The sequence below is a fragment of the Ctenopharyngodon idella genome, chromosome 8 (assembly GCF_019924925.1).
Source record: "Ctenopharyngodon idella isolate HZGC_01 chromosome 8, HZGC01, whole genome shotgun sequence".
Lineage (NCBI taxonomy): Eukaryota > Metazoa > Chordata > Actinopteri > Cypriniformes > Xenocyprididae > Ctenopharyngodon > Ctenopharyngodon idella.
Genome location: NC_067227.1, coordinates 13,286,086 through 13,302,005, shown reverse-complemented (window position 1 = coordinate 13,302,005; position 15,920 = coordinate 13,286,086). Strand labels below are relative to the sequence as shown.

Below are 15,920 nucleotides of genomic sequence, written 5' to 3'. Positions count from 1 at the left end.
CAGACACCTAGATTGGTTTGCAGTGATAGACCTGAAGGGGTTAAGGGAAGTGGGCATTCGCATTCTCAACTACCTCAACGAATGGCTGATTTTAGCTCAGTCTTGGGAGTTGATATGCAAACACAAGGACCTGGTCCTTCAGCACCTAGCCCTGAAACATTTTAAGAGGCTCCTGGGGCATATGGCACCCTCAGCCGCAGTCACGCCACTGGGGTTAATGCATATGAGACTGCTACAGCATTGTCTTCAGACTTGAGTCCAGAGGTTCCCGTAAAACAAGTGTCCAGGCATGTTGTTGTCACAACAGATGCCTCCAGGACAGGTTGGGGAGCCGTGTGCAATGGGTGTGCAGTTTCGAGGTCCTGGACAGGGCCCCGCCTGCACTGGCACATCAACTGCCTAGAGTTGTTGGCTCTGCTATTGGCCCTGAGGAGGCTTCAGCCATTGATTCAGGGCAAGCACGTGTTGGTCTGGATAGACAACACAGTGACAGTGGCGTATATAAATCTCCAGGGTGGAATCCGGTCTTGTCGCATGTCACAACTTGCCTAGACCTGTTCGCCTCCCAGGAATTCTCCTAATGCGCTATGTGGTATTCCCTGACCGAGGTTTCAACAACTTGGAAAACACATGCTTTGCTCTGCCTCTCTCTTGCACTCTCTGGGCTTGAGCCCCTGCCCCTTTGATCGCGAAAGTGTAAGTGCCCTTTGCGGTCGCATCGCGGTGCCCCCGCGTTCCCATTTCTCCCCCCCAGAACGCGATTGCACCCCTGTCCTCACGGAGGTCTGTGCACGCCACTGCCTCCAGGGACCAGACATGGAGGTTCCAGAGGTCTGGTTGTGGGTGCCAGATTGTACCCTGCCCCTGAGAAAGAAGGTCCTTCCTCAGGGGAATTCGCCAGTGAGGGGCCGACGCCATGAGCGTGAGCTCTGAGAACCAACTCTGGTTGGGCCAATAGGGTGCAACCATTAGGACTTGTTCTTCATCCTACCTGATCTTGCACAGAGTCTGTGCAATGAGGCTCACTGGGGGAAACGCATATATGCGTTGGCCCCGGGGCAGCTGTGCACTAGTGCATTCGTGATTGGTGCTTCCAAGGACAATGCCCCTTAGTGTCGGTTCGACACCATGTCTCCGTTTCCTCCATCAGGGAACAAGGATTATCATACGTAACCGAGATGTTTGACCGACCAATGACAGAAGGAGTTTAACCTGTATGAAAACAGCCAACATGTCCAAATATGTGTAGCCTACTTCTCTACTACTATTGAAATTAAATGATTTTGGATAAGGTAAATTGCAATTCTGTTCGGTGGTGCTAGTGGTGCAGAAATTATCACTATCAAGAACCTTTACACATCAGATTTTCATACAGGTTAAATTTTGTTGACTTTGTTGAATTTTATTCTTTCAAAGAAGTTTGCTCTTCTACCTTTATAAAAATATATTCGTGTGTGGCTGCTGACTGGGCATGTAATAATTTACCATGCCTTTAATTTTTCAAAACATGTTTTTGCCTCAGAATTGGTTCAAATGGCACTGTTTCATAAAATACAGCTTGCATTATTTATTAATTAGTTCTTAAAATATTTATACAAACACTTATGAATGTGACTGCAAACATACATCAGTCCAAAATTAATTAAAAGCCTAGCAACAGCCAGAGGACAGTGGATGTTTAAAAAAAATATATACACAAATGTATTTTATTTGTCAGAATGCACTATACATTTCCACCACAGTGTCATTTCATGATACACATTAACATCTCTAGCTTAATGAAATAGCTTGAATATGATATACATCATATATACAGCATGATATTGCAGTTTTATGATTTGGTGACAAAAAGGACAACGTTCAACAGTCTAGTGATAGCTCTTAATGTAATTCAACATAAAATCAGACTAACATTAGATAATAACAGGGAGTTCTGATGATTATTCTGATGAATATCTCTATACACATGTTTAATATTAGATGTTGTTACTTATGATGGACCTGGGTATCTCTTAATAACCTTTTTTTCTCATGGCCTGATTGAAATGTTTTCAAGTTACAGTTACACAATGTTACATTACATATTGCCTTACAGACTTCTAATGTAACATTTAGACCTGAAGTGAACATAATGTTTATATGCCTTAAAGCTCAGATCTGTTTCACGTACACAAGTAATTTACTCATAAGAGAAAAAACAGTTGTTATTATCGTTCAGCATTTCACATTATGCAAGTCATCTTGGGAGAGGATGGCTGTATACAGAGGGTAACATGTCCAGTGAGGTAATCTGATGTCTTGCATGCTGTTCTCTCAGGATTTTACTTATGAATGGCTCTGATGTAAATAACAGCTTCTCTTCACCATAAGAACTTTATCATTCCAGTTCACTATTTAAAAATGAATATGTTGGTTACTGCTTTAATCGAACATTCAGCTTATAGATAGTAATAGAGTTTCCTCACACATTTTACCAGTGTGTGTCTACCATGAAAAATAGAAACTTGAAGAGAAAAAGGAAAAAAAAGGTTTTCCAAACTTGACTTTTTTCTTCTGTTGAACACAATAACAAATGAAATTTTATATATACAAGTCATACTGGCCACCATTTTTGAAGCTTGAAATCTCCATTCATCATTCATTGTTACTGCTCGGAGATGAGCAAATAGCACATCTTTTGTGTTCTACAGAAGAATGAAAGTCAGCAGGTTTGGAACGACATGATGGTGAGTACATAATGAATGAATATTAATTTTAAGGAGAACTATCCCTTTATAACGCAGCTAACAAAAATATGTTCTAAGAACGTTTTGCTAACATTCCCTTTATTTCTGAATGTTCTCTGAACGTTCAAAACGTCCAGTTTTTAAATTTTTAAAAGCATTTTTTTTACTTGGTTATATGAACATTAAGGAAATTATCCATTTTGCAAACATTATGGGAACGTTACTTTTGAATGTTTTCTAAACATTCTGAATCAAGTAGTAACATTAAAAAAATCTTAAATGTTTAAAATAACGAAAGCCTAAAACACTTCAGAAAAAAGTTCCATAATCAATGTATCGATAGTATTTTGAGAACATTATTAAAGACCATAACTTTTTAACAAACATTCTGTTAACATTAGAGGAGAACCTTGCCAGAACGTTAGCCAAAGTTCTAAGAACATTCATTGTTAGCTGGGAAGAATCTCAGTCCCATGCAATCAGCATGATGTACAATAAATACCTGTAATATTTTATTACTATGTCAATTTCATATTATTTCCCTGACTTGAACAAGAGTCTCATATCCTCATTTTGGAGCACTCTCAACATTGACCCAGTGTCCATTAACCCAAGGACCTCCATTCCACAACAAAACCTGTACAATGGAATCAGGTACCAAAGGACCCCCACATACTGATAATCAATACTCTTCTCTACACACAAAAGGAATAAATAAGCTTGGTAAAATCATAGACCGTTCAATATGAAAGTTAGGCACTATTGATACCAATGAAACATTTTCCCATCAAAAAGAAAAAAGTTAATAAATACAGGGAGTCTTTGTGCAACCTTGTGCGTTGAGGTCCATGTTGATTGTTGGACTGAGAGGTGTATTGCTTTGTATATATCAGAGTTTCCTGCTTCTTGATTGAGTCACCAATGACTGAAGGTTCACAAAATGTAAGAGGGGCGAGAGGGAGTGGCGTTCAATATCCCGCAGGATAGCCGCCTTTCCTAGGGTCAGATTCAGCACAGAGTTTGTCCCCTTGTCGCACGACGGCCTGCACTACTGCTCCTGGCGTCCTCAGCAGCTCTGTTACGTGATTCTTCTGAGCCAAGCCATCAAGAACACTCTGTAGCATGTCACACAGGCCTTATAGGGTTAATGAACTGTTTTATCATGACTTCAGTTAAGAAAGTTCAGTGGTCAAATGCAGGAACCCACCTGCTCGAAGTCTTGTTCCACAACTGTCATGTTGGGATTGAGTTGGTTGTGGACTCGGGGCTCTGTAACCGCTTTCTTCAGATCGTAGTTAAAGAACAGCGAGTTCAGGATCACCTGGTAGGAGTGAAATAGGAGAGGTGAAAAGACATGTTTGGATAAATATAGCAAACCATATTTGATTGTCAATAATTATAAAAAAAAATAAATAAAAAAAAAGTAGAAATTACGATTTACGGTCACTAAGGGGCGCCAAAATGTTTGAAGTGGGCAGAGCCACTTTAACTAAAATGGCTATAACTCATGAACGGAATGAGATATTTTCACCAAACTCGGCACACATATGTAAGAGCTCATTCTATGGTCGTGTGAAAAAGGACACAGAGACTGGCCACTTGGTGGTGCTATAACATGGAAAAAACTGAAAAATACACTACGTTTCCAAAAGTATTGGGACACCCCTCCAAATCATTGAATTCAGGTGTTCCAATCACTTCCATGGCCACAGGTGTATAAAAGCAAGCACCTAGGCATGCAGACTGCTTCTACAAACATTTGTGAAAGAATGGGTCACTCTCAGGAGCTCAGTGAATTCAAGCGTGGTACCGTGATAGGCTGCCTCCTGTGCAATAAGTCCATTTGTGAAATTTCCTCATTACTAAATATTCCACGGTCAACTGTTAGTGGTATCATAACAAAGTGGAAGCAATTGGGAACAACAGCAACTCAGCCACGAAGTGGTAGGCCACGTAAAATCACAGAGCGGGGCCAACTTTCTGCAGAGTCAATAGCTACAGACCTCCAAACTTCGTGTGGCCTTCAGATTATCTCAAGAACAGTGCGTAGAGAGCTTCAAGGAATGGGTTTCCATGGCCGAGCAGCTGCATCCAAGCCTTACATCACCAAGTGCAATGCAAAGCATCGGATGCAGTGGTATAAAGCACGCTGCCCCTGGACTCTAGAGCAGTGGAGACGTGTTCTCTGGAGTGACAAATTACGCTTCTCTGTCTGGCAATCCGATGGACGAGTCTGGGTTTGGCAGTTGCCAGGAGAACGGTACTTGCCTGACTGCATTGTGCCAAGTGTAAAGTTTGGTGGAGGGGGGATTATGGTGTGGGGTTGTTTTTCAGGGGTTGGGCTTGGCCCCTTAGTTCCAGTGAAAGGAACTCTTAATGCTTCAGCATACCAAGACATTTTGGACATTTTCATGCTCCCAACTTTGTGGGAACAGTTTGGGGATGGCCCCTTCCTGTTCCAACATGACTGCACACCAGTGCACAAAGCAAGGTCCATAAAGACATGGATGAGCGAGTTTGGTGTGGAGGAACTTGACTGGCCTGCACAGAGTCCTGACCTCAACCCGATAGAACACCTTTGGGATGAATTAGAGCGGAGACTGCGAGCCAGTCCTTCTTGTCCAACATCAGTGCCTGACCTCACAAAGGCGCTTCTAGAAGAATGCTCAACAATTCCCATAAACACACTCCTAAACCTTGTGGAAAGCCTTCCCAGAAGAGTTGAAGCTGTTATAGATGCAAAGGGTGGGCCAACTCCATATTAAACCCTACGGATTAAGAATGGGATGTCATTAAAGTTCATGTGCACATAAAGGCAGGCGTCCCAAAACTTTTGGCAATATAGTGTATGTATATTAACTACTCAACCCAAAGTCTGATTGACTTGAAAATTGCCACGCGGTGTCTTTGTCCAAGGTGCCAAGACTGCCTTCATATCTCGAAAAACGTGGCCCGTGACGGCCAATGAAATTTGAGCAGCTATCAGACAAGGTTAACGGAGGCTGATCGGAATGAAACTCACTGTTTGACTCACAGCCCTAGAGGCCTATGTGAAATTTGAAAGAAACTGGCCACTGGGGGGGCGCCTTCGTGTTTTTTATGTGCGTAAAGGATTGTATATTATGCTATTTTTTACACACGCCCACGATATTCATACCACATGGTAGAACTCATTCTTAGCAACTTTGCCTCTAGGACCACTGGTGTCCATCAAATCGTTCGTTAAATATTGGAGATTATTTAAAAAAAAATTTTTTGTTGAATTAGTCCTAGGTTTTTGGCTCAACCTTGATAACTTGTAAAAAGCTTTATCAGCCATATATTTTCTATGGTAAAATGCCTGTATTGGCTGTAAATGGTCTTTTCCATCTATGATCGAGATGGTTACAGGCTTGCTAATTAAAATATTATACCTTTTTATGCATGTGCTTAAAGGCTTTAAAGCGCTTGAACCCGATAACTGCTTCTCACATCTATATTTATATTGGCTTTTACTGTGCACTTTAGACACTGTATGTTAAGGATTTTCTTCTTAATCTGACACATTCATTTCAAGACTGGAAATCTTTACTAATAAGTTGATCAGGTGTGTTCCATTTGGAAGACATTTAAAGCCACAGTTGGGAAACACTGCTGCATGTTGGGCACATGCATGCAATATATATATATATTATATATATATACACAGATATAAAATGTTTTGGTGTTTGTGGTTACCAGAGCAGTTGCTGTGGTGATTTTCGTCCCACCTGAGGCCCCAACCACCATTTTGACTCTGTTGTGTTTGTCAAATATTATCGTGGGGGACATCGATGAAAGTGGTCTTTTACCTAGTCAAATGACAAAAGTAGTATGTTAATAAATGTCTTCAACTGATTTTTTACCAGTGTGTCTATAGAAATATAAAGGGGTATTATTTGTCATTTAATTTAGGCTGTAAAACTCAATACACCTGGCTGAATGAAGTTGTTGGGTGAAGGGGGAACCCCAAATCCATTGGTAATGTAAGGAGAGCTGAAATCATCCATCTCGTCATTAAAGATAATCCCAGTTGAGCGTGACATCACCTTAGAGCCAAAACTGTGAGAAAACAATAAAGATCAAGATAATCAGATAAAAATGAACAAAAATATAGCATTTCCCCCTGAGGTCCACTTATAATGTATTTTGGCACCAAAAACAATCATAATTTTATTTCTCTGGGATCCAGCCTAACATATGAGAGCAGACTCCATAAATATTGTTAGAGGAACAGTGTTTTTAAAAATAAATAAAGTGAGAAACACAGGTCTAGTGCAGTTTTTCTCTTACTAAAGGTTGATGGTGCTAGTGGCCGCCACTGCGCTCCCATCCTCTGCGATGACTGACAGGTGAGCCGTGCCATGGTCATCGGGTACAAAGTACTCAGGATCGTAGTAGGTGTCTGGGTGAGTGGTGTCATCTGTGATTTTACTCCTGATGTTGTCTGCAAAGTAGTCTGAGGTCATGTTTTGGATGAGCTGGGAAAGGAGATAATTGAAAAGAGATTTACAAGAGGCCATTGAACTCGCAAGTGCATGAAATCAGAACAGTTAAAAGGCCTTGGGAAAATATCGTCAGACAATATTATAAAGGACTCTTTAAACCACTTCACAGATCTTGAGAAAAATTGCATGAGATCAGGTTGCTTTAATACCCATAAATCTTTGCGCAAGGCATACACACACACACACACACACACACACACAATATTGATACATGTACAATTAGTTTAACTCACGTCAGTAATGTTGAGGTAACGCGGGTCTCCCAGTTTACTCCTCTTGGCATAAGCAAAACGAAATGCCTCTACGATACGATGATATGTCAAAGTCTTCTTCTCTGCAGTGGACACACTACTGTCTGAGAAATTGTAACCTAGAAAACGAGAGTTGAATCCTTGATGTGAATAATCACTGTAATACATAACCATGAGATCAAAACGCAAACATTTACTTTGCCTTACAAAATATGCAGTGTGCTTCTTTTGCACTGTTTTTCTATGTAAACATACACTAAATGGACATGTTTGACCATTGCATTCGTGTATATCACGGCGTTCTAAAAATGCAGTTGATGGGCCTCACTGACAAACAGTGGATGGGCCTTACTGACTTCCATAGTATTTTTTTTTCCCTTATTATGGAAGTCAATGGGGCCCATCAACTGTTCAGTTACTGACATTCTTCAGAATATCTTCTTTTGTGTTCAGCAGAAGAAAGAAATTCATACAGGTTTGGAACAATTTAAGGGTGAGTAAATGATGACAATTTTCATTTTTAGGTGAACTATCCCTTTAAGGTTTGATACATATAAAAATACATGTTTACATAGAAAACAATGGAAAAGCAGCGCAGTGGAATGCAAAAACACATCCTGTGTTAAAGTTACACAGCTCTCAGGAATACTTTGTAGTCACGTAAAATGGATAATGTACAGTCATCTGATCACTATTACAAAATAAACCCCTTCAGGGTGATGCAAGATCGTATCCTGCTCACCTTGTTGATGTTTATTTTGCAGTAATGATCAGCTAAATGTACATTCTTTCTTAATGCATAACATGACGCTGCTTCCCCTCATGAATCAAGCTCTTTTGCGTAATCCTGGAATTACTCAATGAAGACTGCACTCTGATATGGTAGCGTCTCTGAGTGAGTTAGTAAATGTCTGTGGTGATGGAGGATTATTAGATAATCAGGTACTCAAGTCCTGCTCAGAGAACAACATGCCCTCTCATAGTTATCCATGACTCAGTCATCTATCAAACTTTTGAGTATGATCTCTAAATCCTTAAATATGTTGTAAAGAACAATTTGTCTAATCTACTGTCTATTTAAAGGGTTAGTTCACTCAAAAATGAAAATTCTGTTATTAATTACTCACCCTCATGTCGTTCTACACCCGTAAGACCTTTGTTCATCTTTGGAACACAAATTAAGATATTTCTGAGGAAATCCAATGGCTCAGTGAGGCCTCTATTGCCAGCAAGATAATTAACACTTTCAGATGCTCAAAAAGGTACTAAAAACATATTTAAAACAGTTCATGTGACTACAGTGGTTCAACCTTAATATTATAAAGCAACGAGAATACTTTTTGTGCGCCAAAAAAAATAAAAAAAATAACGACTTTTCAACAATATCTAGTGATGGGTGATTTCAAAACACTGCTTCATGAAGCTTCGAAGCTTTACGAATCTTTTGTTTCGAATCAGTGGTTCGGAGCGGCAAAGTCATGTGATTTCGGTAAACGAGGCTTTGTTACGTCATAAGTGTTTCGAAATTTCCATAGTTCACGTGATTTTGGCAGTTTGATACGCGATCCGAACCACTGATTTGAAACAAAAGATTCGTAAAGCTTCGAAGCTTCATGAAGCAGTGTTTTGAAATCGCCCATCACTAGATATTGTTGAAAAGTCATTATTTTGTTTTTTTTGGCGCACAAAAAGTATTCTCGTCACTTTATAATATTAAGGTTGAACCACTGTACTCACATGAACTGTTTTAAATATGTCTTTAGTAGCTTTCTGAGCATCTGAAAGTGTTAATCGTCTTGCTGGCAATAGAGGCCTCACTGAGCCATTGGATTTTATCAAAAATATCTAACTATCTGTATGTCTGTCTATCTATCAATCTATCTGTCTCTTCCTGTCTGTTTGTCTGCTTATCCATCCATCCATCCATCTCCTTGATGCAAGCATGCACAAAGACTCACCATCCACTATGTTAAGAATCAGAGCGAGTACAGGTCCACTGGATGGAGCATCAGGAACATTAATGGTGTACTCCCCCATATTTAACTTTAAAGGGGTCTCATTTAACACTGGCTTATATTCCCTTAGGTCCTCAAGTGTTATAATCCCTCCTGTAGTGACAGATTGATTTGCATATTTTTATTAAAATTAGGTCAGATGACCTTTAAGGCATAATAAATAGGGTTAAACAAAGAAGTGACCTGCAGCCTGGATATCATCCACTATATTCTGGGCCATAGATCCGTTGTAAAAAACATCCGGCCCTTCTTCAGCTATCTTCTCATAGGTGTCAGCGAGTTTGAGATATCTAATGATATCATTTTCCTTCAGGAGGTTTTTGTTTGAGTCACAAAACACTTCACTGAAACATAGAGAGAAGACAAGATCAATTTGGTTTAATTACAACTATCAGTAGAGGCAGTGTTTAGAGTGAGGTGTGTTAGATTAGTTATTTGTTTGACATCAGTGGAATTAGTAATGTATAATACAGTATGATGCAATCGCAAATTACACAACGGTAACCCTTGGTACACTTGGTCCTTGACACTGAGCCATTTTCAGTTATGATAAGTGGATTTTCTCACAGATTGCCCTGTTTCTGTAAAGTGTCCAAAAGATAAAAAGATAAATCCTTACCACAACATCACGTCACTCAGAATTGACTCTTTGTTTTTTGCAATGGCATTGGCCAATGCCCTGCCAATTGGAAAGCCATTGCGTGCCAATTCTATACTGGGCTGAAACAGTTCCCTCCATGGCAGTCTCCCATGTCTTTTGTGTGCCATTTCGTAACCACGGATTTCTCCTGGTATGGCGATGGACAACCCTCCTGTCATTCAAACAAGACACAGTACAGTGTTATCATCATTCAAGGGACAAAACTGCAATAAGGTCAATGACATGATGCTCATTTTCTGTCCTATCTGTGAATTTATTCAAAAATACTGTAATCCAATTAATGCAATTCAAAAAGAATCTCTAAAAGAACAGAATTCTTGAAAGAAATTAATACTTTTATTCAGAAAGGATTCAATACATTGATCAAAATTGACAGTAAAGACATTTATAATGTTTCAAAAAGATTTCTATTTCAAATAATTGCTGTTCTTTTGTACTTTCTAGTCATCAAAGAATCCTGTTACAGTTTCTGATCAATTTTTATCAATTTTTTCATTATAGCATGACTGTTTTCAACATTGATAATTACAAGAAATGTTTATTGAACACCAAATAAGCATATTAGAATTTTAAATTGTAATCATATTACACAATGTTACTCTTTTTACTGTATTTTTAATCAAATAAATGCAGCCTTGATGAGTATGAGACAGAAACATTAAAAAAAAATCTTACTAACTCAAACCTTTTATCCATATTGTAGTTTGGCATGAATTTGTGTTATGTCTTAGAAAAATAATAAATTATTTTGAAAAAAAAAAAAAAAAAAAAACACATTAAAGGATTAGTTCACTTTCAAATGGAAATTAGCCCAAGCTTTACTCACCCTCAAGCCATCCCAGGTGTATATGACTTTCTTCTCTCTGATTACCACAGTCGGAGATATTTTAATAAATATCCTGATGCGTCCAATCTTTATAATGGCAGTGAACAGGGGTCACAAGTATGAACTGAAGAAAGTGCTTCCATCCACATCCATCCATCATAAGCGTTCTTCACATGGCTCCGGGGGGTTAATAAAGGCCTTCTGAAGTGAAGCGATGCATTTGTGTAAAAAAATATCCATAGCTTCCGCTAGATTGCCTTCCGTATTCAACTTTTGCAGTTCAAAAAGCTTATGCTATGTCCTACGCCTTCCCTATTCAACTTACGGAAAAAGCTTAAAGAGTTAGTACACCCAAAAATGAAAATAATGTCATTTATTACTCACCCTCATGCCGTTCCACACCCGTAAGACCTTCGTTCATCTTCGGAACGCAAATTAAGTTATTTTTGTTGAAATCCGATGGCTCAATGAGGCCTGCATAGCCAGCAATGATATTTCCTCTCTCAAGATCCATTAATTTACTAAAAACATATTTAAATCAGTTCATGTGAGTACAGTGGTTCTATATTATTAATATTATAAAGCGACGAGAATATTTTTGGTGCACCAAAAAAACAAAATAACGATTTATTTAGTGATGGCCGATTTCAAAACACTGCTTCATTAAGCTTCGGAGCATTATGAATCAGCGTGTCGAATCATGATTCGGATCACGTGTCAAACCACCAAACTGCTGAAATCACGTGACTTTGGCGCTCCGAACCGCTGATTCAACACAAAAGATTCATAATGCTTCGAAGCTTCATGAAGCAGTGTTTTGAAATCGGCCATCACTATATAAGTCGTTATTTTGTTTTTTTTGGCGCACCAAAAATATTCTTGTCGCTTTATAATATTAATATTGAACCACTGTACGCACATGAACTGATTTAAATATGTTTTTAGTAAATTAATGGATCTTGAGAGAGGAAATGTCATTGCTGGCTATGCAGGCCTCACTGAGCCATTAGATTTCAACAAAAATATCTTAATTTGCGTTCCGAAGATAAACGAAGGTCTTACGGGTGTGGAACGGCATAAGGGCGAGTAATAAATGACATTTTCATTTTTGGGTGAACTAACCCTTTAACTGACGCAATGCCAGTTTACACTTTCTTCATAACTTGAATATGGAAGGCGGTCTGGCGGAAGCTAGATATTTTACTTCATTACTTGTTAAATATAGTTTTTTTTTTTACACAAACGCATCACTTCAGAAGGCCTTTATTAACCCCCCGGGAGCCGTGTAGAGTACGTTTATGATGGTTAGATGTGGATGGAAGCACTTTCTTCAGCTCATACTCGTGAACCCTGTTCAATGCCATTATAAAGCATTATAAAGGATATTTATTAAAATATCTCGGATTGTGTTTATCAGAGAGAAGAAAGTCATATACACCTAGGATGGCCTGAGGGTGTGTAAAGCTTGGGGTAATTTTCATTTGAAAGTGAACTAATCCTTTAATTTTAAATTGACAACAAAATATCAAAGTTACTTTTTTTCCAAATAAGTAGTGCAAGTTACTTTGTTTTCCCATTTATTGACTGACAGCTGTCCTGTACCCAAAGAGAAATCGGGAGTAAGTGCAGAGATGTTGTGTGCGCTGTGTGAACATGACGGTTTTTATATACAGTTCTAGACTAAATGTGAGCAATCATTTACTCATCTCACTTGCACAAAAACAGATTCAGTATTCTCCCAAATGGATAAAAACAGTAAAGTACAAACTATTAAGCAAACCTGCAGTAATTAAAATGTTAATACATAATTTATGTATTTAATCTCACTTTATTAAGCAATATTTTTGCTGCTGACCTTCATCTAATTCAACCCGTATTAATAAGCAAAACCACATTTGTGTTTCTTTTTTTTTCTTCTTTTTTTTAAATTGCTTTAATTGCTTGTTCTCCTGCTTCATTTCACTTTTGGTGTAAAAGTGCCTTTACAATTGCTAAAAATAGAACCAAACCCAGTCCAGGTGAGAAAAAGTAACGTAAAAGTAATGTAATGCATTACTTTCCATAAAAAGTAACTAAGTAACGCAATTAGTTACTTTTTTAGGGAGTAACACATTACTTTTAAAAGTAGCTTTGCCCAACACTGATTATAATACAGAATGGAGGCTGGATTAGGCGATACATTATGGTGATATTAATGGTAATGTACCTTTCCGTGACAGCTGGGTGTTATTGCCAAACATGTCCTCTGAAGCGTTCATTGGAGCAGTTTCTCTGGCATCAATTGTCTCCACCTTTCCTGTGAACAAAAACATGGAATTGATTTATTTCATTGTCAAGACTGTGTCATTTTGAGTGTTGTTTGTCAAGAGTCAAGACTATAAATTACTAAAAACTTAAAGCTTGTGTGTCACCATCAATTGTTGTTTACTCTTGTTAGCTTCACCTAATGAGGTAGTGGTTATTCACGTCATTTGCAGATGTTTACTCCCAAGTAAGAGTGACGCAAGATTTGTGGTCACTATGATGCTGAATCAATCCTGTGCCCTTTTGCAAGGCACATGACCCCAGGTTGCTCTAGGGGCATGTCACTTCAATTAATGTACTGTAAGTCACTTTGCATGACAAGTATCGGCTGAATGGCAAATAACCTCTGAGTCATATTCAACTCCTAAAGCAATGTCCATCAGTCCCAGGCTTACTAGAAAAGAATGTCAATTTTGTGGAATCCATACACTGTAAAAATGACTTTTCAAAGTTGTAAATAAAACAAAGATTATTGGAGTATGTTTTACATTTAAGGCAATTCAAAGGTCATGAGTTCGATCCCTAGGAAAGCATCTGCTGAAGGCATAAATGTTAGTGTTTTACCTGTCAATGCATTGTATATGGTGAAATACAGGCCCCCTCCAATGCCCATGCTGTGTGCGTTAAACAGCCCGACGCACAACAAAGCAGCAATAGAAGCATCAACCGCTGAACCATTGCGCTTTAAGATGTCCCTGCAAACATAAAGAAAGCTGTGGGTGTACTGTAAGTGAAATTCAACGACAGCAAGCAAACTTTTGGCTCTGGATCTTTGGACTCTTACCTCCCAACCTCAGAGCACTTCCCGGCATCTGCTGCTACTGCTGCTTTTGAGTAGAAATGGTCAGAGGATACAGTGAGTCTCTTATTTCCGATCCCCAAATACACACCCATGAAAAAACCCACTGCAGCCACAAGCAAGACCACCAGCCCAGCAACAAGAGACTTCTTGACCATTTTCCTGAATGGATACAGAATGTAAATACAAGAATTCTGAGATTTGAGGGATTTGAGATTATCACTCATTACACACAATACAAATATCTTTGTAGACTGACTTGTGCTTATCACCACCACTTCAGTGTAATTTACTTCATTATTCTCAATTGATCAGTGAACTGTATTCATAGAAACAATGAGTTTCATATATACGCAGCAGTATATAGGCATGCAAATTTTTGTGATCATAGTGAACATTTCCCCCCCAAAATAAGCATACAAGTTACATCACCTTTTCAACATGTGCTGTTCATGAATGGAAGCACGGGTGTAAACCTTTGGTAATTTTTTAGGAGAAACGGATAACAATGAAATGTCACCCTGCTCAAGGGACCTGTTGAATAAACCCTTTACAGTTACACATTCACCATCATCATCATCATCAATTTTTACAGCTGTTCTCTATGCTTAATAACAAGGCTCATAATTCATAATGGCACTCCATAAATTGTGCTCTGTATCAACCCTGTAATGAGCCCAACATGTGTTGAGTCCAGAGAGTACATCCTTGTGTAAATCCGAGCCATACAACAGTCTCACAATATACAGTCCCTGAGTTTTGAGACAGACGTATAGATAGATAGATAGATAGATTACACAGACATACCTCACAGATGATTTAGCCTGGTGAACCATAATCCAGAGACTGAATCCTTTTTTCTTATACAAGTAGATGTATCAAGACAAGAGTGAATGGGACTAGGGACAGATATAATCTGTGCTAATTAAAATTTAACTCCAGAGGTTATAGATCAACCTTACATGGTGATTGGCTAAGACAGGATTATTTTTCAAAAAGTCATGATGGTACAGACAGGTGTTACTCATATGAAACCTCACCCTGTTTTTAAAAGCTTAGGAGCTCCAGCTACTGAAAACTACTGCAATGCTGTGATGACAATGCATTTACTCCACCCTTAATCTTAAAAAAAAAAAAAAAAAAAAAAACCCACAGTGGAGTCCAAAAGTCTGAAACCAGATTGAATAAAAAAAGTTTCATGTAAAACTGTAAAAATGCCCAGACATTTTCTAGGACTAAAAATTGTAAAACACAAGAATGTTGCTACAAAAAATAAATAAAAACTATTAAAGAGTTGGCAGTACTTCTAGGTCAGAAATCAAAGAAGTAAATATGTGACATTGGCTGTGTAAATTCCCCTGTACAAAAGGTCACGTTCTTTCTTGCACTGAAGAACAAGACGCTTTTTTGATCATTCTGAAATCATGACAGATAACATGGACCATCGGGTTTTGAACAAACTGTCCGTGACAGCTTCAGAACTGGCTTCATTACAGCAAAATATCTCGTACCACATTCTTAGACACTGTGAAATTTATTTTAATGTAGCCATTCATGTGGCGTTATCTGAGTATTTCAACATGTTCACTCAATTGTTTATGCTGATAATATAATTTGTAATAAAAATGTTCTATTAAGTTAGAAAAGAATACACTGAAGCATTTTCACTGGTCATCTCAGACATCGTTATTGAAGCTTATTTATGTGAGTCAGCATTTCCTGTTACCTAAGGTTTTAAAGAAACATCTCTGATGCAGCATGTTGTTGTTGACTTGCAGCTAAATGAGTGACTTCAGATGATGGATTCTTGAC

General features: G+C 38.5%; 1 protein-coding gene across 1 annotated transcript; it reads right to left on the bottom strand.

Annotated features, from left to right (window-relative positions):
• Nucleotides 1-1,690: 1,690 nt before the first annotated feature.
• ggt1a (gamma-glutamyltransferase 1a) lies at nt 1,691-15,419 on the bottom strand. The gene is made up of 14 exons (XM_051904296.1): nt 14,916-15,419; nt 14,541-14,642; nt 14,094-14,270; nt 13,874-14,004; nt 13,212-13,301; nt 10,138-10,330; nt 9,702-9,862; nt 9,462-9,611; nt 7,486-7,622; nt 7,038-7,225; nt 6,679-6,806; nt 6,444-6,556; nt 3,934-4,047; nt 1,691-3,841 (listed from the first exon to the last, which is right to left on the bottom strand). Exons 1-14 carry the CDS (start codon nt 14,942-14,944, stop codon nt 3,695-3,697), a joined length of 1,860 nt encoding a protein of 619 aa, XP_051760256.1. The 5' UTR covers nt 14,945-15,419; the 3' UTR covers nt 1,691-3,694.
• Nucleotides 15,420-15,920: the final 501 nt, after the last annotated feature.

Excerpts from the sequence above, each read along its gene's own strand:
- ggt1a (XM_051904296.1), bottom strand. The coding sequence starts at position 14,944 with ATGGTTCACCAGGCTAAATCATCTGTGAG. Across the intron at positions 6,807-7,037 it reads ACTAGCACCATCAACCTTTA|TTTTGGCTCTAAGGTGATGT; the intron begins GTAAGAGAAAAA and ends GTTTTCTCACAG. Across the intron at positions 4,048-6,443 it reads TCACCACAGCAACTGCTCTG|GTGATCCTGAACTCGCTGTT; the intron begins GTAACCACAAAC and ends CACTCCTACCAG.